The sequence below is a fragment of the Notothenia coriiceps genome, unplaced genomic scaffold (genome assembly GCF_000735185.1).
Source record: "Notothenia coriiceps isolate Sejong01 unplaced genomic scaffold, NC01 NC01_scaffold00037939, whole genome shotgun sequence".
Lineage (NCBI taxonomy): Eukaryota > Metazoa > Chordata > Actinopteri > Perciformes > Nototheniidae > Notothenia > Notothenia coriiceps.
This window is the reverse complement of record NW_011370640.1, coordinates 38,143-42,821: the sequence shown is the minus strand read 5'-3', so window position 1 is coordinate 42,821 and position 4,679 is coordinate 38,143. Positions and strand designations below refer to the sequence as shown.

At 46.4% G+C, this 4,679-nt stretch overlaps 1 protein-coding gene across 1 annotated transcript; it reads left to right on the top strand.

Annotated features, from left to right (window-relative positions):
• The first annotated feature begins 1,258 nt into the window (after window positions 1–1,258).
• On the top strand, window positions 1,259–3,776 carry LOC104967881 (importin-13-like). Its single transcript, XM_010797415.1, has 3 exons — window positions 1,259–1,675; window positions 2,281–2,406; window positions 3,129–3,776. The coding sequence occupies exons 1-3, from the start codon at window positions 1,607–1,609 to the stop codon at window positions 3,771–3,773; spliced, it is 840 nt and encodes a 279-aa protein (XP_010795717.1). The 5' UTR covers window positions 1,259–1,606; the 3' UTR covers window positions 3,774–3,776.
• The last annotated feature ends 903 nt before the right edge of the window (window positions 3,777–4,679 follow it).

Genomic DNA, 4,679 nt, shown 5'->3' with positions numbered 1-4,679 from the left:
CTTTTGGGGGCCCTAAGCGAGCTTTGGCTTGGGGGCCCCCCTCACTCTAGCGCGTTCTCACTACACACAACACAGAACCAACTTTTGTCTTATGATGTTAGCATAAGCACACATATTGTATAAATATGTAAACACCGTGGACCTAATACTACTGGTTGGTTATTTACAATGTTGAGTTGACAGCTGCTCAAGCTGTAGATTCGCTCCCTCCCCGCTCCCACCACTCTTAACAACGTTAACAGACAGCAGAGCAGTGGGAGCCGGTTGGTCAATCTCCGACCCGTATTGCGCATGCGCAGATCTAAGATCCAGTAGAAATGATAAAGAAGTAAAAGTCTGCTGCTTATTCATCATCATCAGCTTTATTTAAAGAGACTCTTGGTCCATTATTAAAAGACATACAACACTCAAATATAAATAAAAAAAGGCAGTTATACCAATGTTTCCACAGAGGTGACTGGTATCGTATAGCACTGAGACACGGATTTGAAAGCAGCATAATGACAGAGTTATGAGAAACATTCAATCGNCACACACACACACACACACACACACACACACACACACACACACACACACACACACACACACACACACACACACACACACACACACACACACACACTAGGGATGCCACCTTACCTCTTGTCTGCGATGGGCCGGTAAGCACCACCAACATGCAAAACACCAAATTAATTTCAAATATCATCTTCCTCGTGGCCTTTCCTTGCGGATCACACCAATAAAACCGGACCAAAAGCCTCCCTCCTCAACGGTTTCTCGGCTCTGAGGTAGTTTCCGTTACGTGAATTGACAGGGCGCATCATCAGCGCTAAAAATATCCTGAGGGAGTCGGGCAGAAGAGAGGCAGGGGGGGGNTGTGTGCCTTGGCAGTCTCAGCGAAGTTATCCTTGCGGATCACACCAATAAAACCGGACCAAAAGCCTCCCTCCTCAACGGTTTCTCGGCTCTGAGGTAGTTTCCGTTACGTGAATTGAAAGGGCGCATCATCAGCGCTAAAAATATCCTGAGGGAGTCGGGCAGAAGAGAGGCAGGGGTGGGGCCGCTCCGCAGGCTGCATGCGGGCGGTGTTTGGAGCAGAACGGGCTGCAAAACCGATCTCACTGCACATTCATATTTAACTCTCCAGCTTTGTTTCTCTTAATCTGCATATATTCCTATAGCGACATGCATCAGTTTGCAGTCGCTCCTCTGCTCCAATCAGGTGCCAGTGCGTCAGAGGCGCAGTAGTCTGCGTCAGGAGCGCCTGTTGTACCACACACACACACTGTTTTCCTGATGATTAGGCTTGCTTCAGTGTCGGTTTCTAGACATTTACCCTCATGGGCGTCAGGGTGTGCTGGTGGTAATGTTAGACAACAACTTTCCAGCCCCCGCAGAGGTCAGTGTGTCGTCATGGCTGAGCGCACTGCCCACATGTGTGCCGTGTGGACAGCTGAGCCGCGGCGTCCTCTGTCAGCGTGCTCTGACACACTTTAGAGGACAGGCTCTCCTCCTTTCAACCACTTTATTGTTTATTTTTTGCCGATCAGGCTTTAATTTATAAAGGATTTCCAAAGGCGACAGGAAGACACCTTCTCTCCAGATGGAGCTTCCAGCCAATCCGGGAGACAGCCCGGTGGAGTTGGAGTTAACGGTGGAGAATGTGGAGTCGGTGAGTGACTTTAAAAAATAATTTAGCCACTTCTCATGGTGACTGTCTGTTGATCTACACGTCTGTTAAATCATTTAAATCTCATTTAAATTCACATATTTGTCATCAAATCATATTGATATGGACATATTTGATTTGATACAGTAACTGAATGTTCTGCAGCAGTTTGGTTGAATAAATAAATAATAGAATGGTGGTTGGCTAATTGTAGTTCACCAAAGGGAGTTTAGACACACTGGACATTTTGTAACATGATACCAGCTATAAGCATATGCTGTCCTAATAATAACTAACACCATGTGCCTTGGATTAGTTGCTATGACAACACATTATTTGACACAATTCAAACAATTTGACATCAAGTAAACTGGGCATGATCATCTCAGGAATTATGACTTAAAATGACACCTGTCCTGTGTTAAAGATTGGGAAAAGGCGTGTATCCACCTGTTATGATGAAAATATACAGGTCGTCATTACTCGTCAGGAAGTAAAGGGATATTGGAAGCTTTTATCCAATCTGACATCTTATCAATGCTTTTAATAATACCTAATGATTGTTTGTATAAGTGTTCACTTTGCCTCGGTCCTCTCGCCTCCTCCAGGCTCTCTACCAGCTGTACTTCGACCCGGACATGGAGCGTAAGAATGAGGCCCAGAAGTGGCTGACCCAGGCTCAGGCCTCGGCACAGGCCTGGCAGTTCTGCTGGGCCCTGCTGGCCCCTGACAAGGCATGTGTTGTGTGTGTGTGTGTGTGTGTGTGTGTGTGTGTGTGTGTGTGTGTGTGTGTGTGTGTGTGTGTGTGTGTGTGTGCGTGCGTGCGTGCGTGCGTGCGTGCGTGCGTGCGTGCGTGCGTGTGGGTGTGTGTGTGTGTGTGTGTGTTGGTTTGTACAGGTCAACAGCAGGTAGTTTATCTTAATCTCCATATTGTGATCATGGGCTGAAAAAACAATGTTGAAGAGGCAAACTTTATAGATGTTAAGCATCTTTGGTTAGCGTTTTGTGTCTCTTTAGTCATTTTGAGGCTCTGTAGTTCCCTTCTGTTCTCTTTGCAGTTATTTTCAGTCTGTGTTGTTTTGTCTCTCTTTATAGTCATTTTGCGTCTCTCTTTGAGGTCGTTCTGTCTCTTTTTGAGTCTCTTTTAGGTTGTTGTGTGTGTCTTTGTAGTTGTGTTGAGTCTCTTTGAAGTTGTTTTGTCTCTGTTTTTGTTTTGTGTCTGTTTGTGATCTCTTTTGCTCTTGGTTATCATTTTTAGTTGTCGCTTTTCATCCTTGTTGAGTCTCTTTGTAGTCTCATTGTGTCTCTTTGCGAATGTTTTGCATCTCTCTGTAATTTTGTTGTGTCTCTTTGTAGTTTGTTTGGGTTAGGGTTAGTTTGTTGTCATTTTGGGGGCTTTGTAGTTAACTTGGGGCCCTGTAGTGACCCATTCATAAATGTGTCTGTATCTTTGCAGCTTCCAGAGGTTCAGTTTTTTGGCGCTAGCACCCTCCACACCAAGATCTCCCATCACTGGAGCGACCTCCCCTCAGACCAGCACGACAGCCTGAGGATGCAGCTCCTCTCCAACATCCTGCTCTTCTCGTCCGGACCCAAAATGGTGCTAACCAGGCTGTGTGTGGCCCTGGCCTCCATGGCTCTTAACTTAATCCCACAGGCTTGGTCCCAGCCAGTGGCAGACATGGTGAGGGCCTTTCAGCCACAGAAGCCTGATTCTGAGGGCAGCTCAGGCTCAGAGGCCACCCAGGACCCTCAGGCACACTGCCTCGCTCTGCTGGAGCTGCTCACCGTTCTTCCAGAGGAGTTCCAGAGCCGCCGGCTGGCTCAGGCACGTCGTGCCCAGCTGAGAGAGGCCCTGGCTGGGGAGTGGGCAGTGGTGTGTCCCTTGCTGCGTCAGCTTCTCCAGAGTCAAGACTCCTCGAACCAGGTGAAGGAAAAGGTGCTGCGCTGCCTGTCCAGCTGGACGGGGCTGGACGTGACGTTAGGGGACAGTCATGAGCTGGTCCAGGACTGTTTCACTGCGCTGTCCAACCCCGAGCTGTTCGACAGCGCTGTGGAGACCATCGTCACTGCCATCTCACAGCCCGACAGCCAGAGGTGAGAAACACTCTGCCAGTGTGGAACAAGTGCATCTACTCAAATACTGTGCTTGAGTTGAGATACTTGCTATTTACTTGAGCTTTTCCATATTTGTGCTTTGCTCTGGTTTTTAAGATAAGATAAGAAGTACTTTATTGATCCCAATTTGGGACATTTCTTCATTGCAGCAGCATAAAAAGACAATTTTCATACCCTTCCTGGCATGGGCAAAACCGTTAATTTCTAGATGTTAGGATTTGGAAGGATTGTAATAAACTAAAGGATGTAGTGTTCTTTTATGAGTAGGGACATTTCTCCTTCTTCTTTAGCTAAATGTTCTCATTCAAAACCTTTTGAATTAGCTCAAATTACATTACAAAACATGGAGGTTTTGAGAGGATGTGTGGTCCTGTATCCCTGTGATCTTATAAGCATAGGCGGAGTTTGACATTTGCGCTTGGGGGGGCAAACTTTTTTACTGACGTCAGTACACAGTCCCAACTATTGCGTGGGGTGCTACGGATACAGTAGCAATAAAGCCAGCGTTCACCGCACTGAGTATGACTTTTTCCACATACGAACACAACTCGTCCCGTCATGCACGCCTCATGCCCGCCGTACACACACACTCATATGGAAGGGGCGGTCTCTCCCCCCAACAACAGCATTACATAACTGTAAAACGTATCATAACTGTGCACATCTTATACTTATTAGATAAGTACTATATCCCTTGGTTACTTGAACACGCTACAATATTATTAACCAGTGTCCTACTTAGTGCAGAAGTAGACGCCTTAAACGTCACAGAAATTAGACATTTTAAAAATCGCTGCATACTCATTAGGCCTACTGCTAATTATTGTAATACAATAGCTGAATCACTTGTATGCAAAAAAAAAGCAAGGGTACTTGCCCTTAACCTCAT

What these genes read in the sequence shown, in the direction of transcription:
- LOC104967881 (XM_010797415.1), top strand. Translation starts at nt 1,607, where the DNA reads ATGGAGCTTCCAGCCAATCCGGGAGACAGCCCGGTGGAGTTGGAGTTA. An exon ending in CGGTGGAGAATGTGGAGTCG is followed by an intron (nt 1,676 to 2,280) that starts GTGAGTGACTTT and finishes CGCCTCCTCCAG; the next exon opens with GCTCTCTACCAGCTGTACTT. An exon ending in CCCTGCTGGCCCCTGACAAG is followed by an intron (nt 2,407 to 3,128) that starts GCATGTGTTGTG and finishes GTATCTTTGCAG; the next exon opens with CTTCCAGAGGTTCAGTTTTT.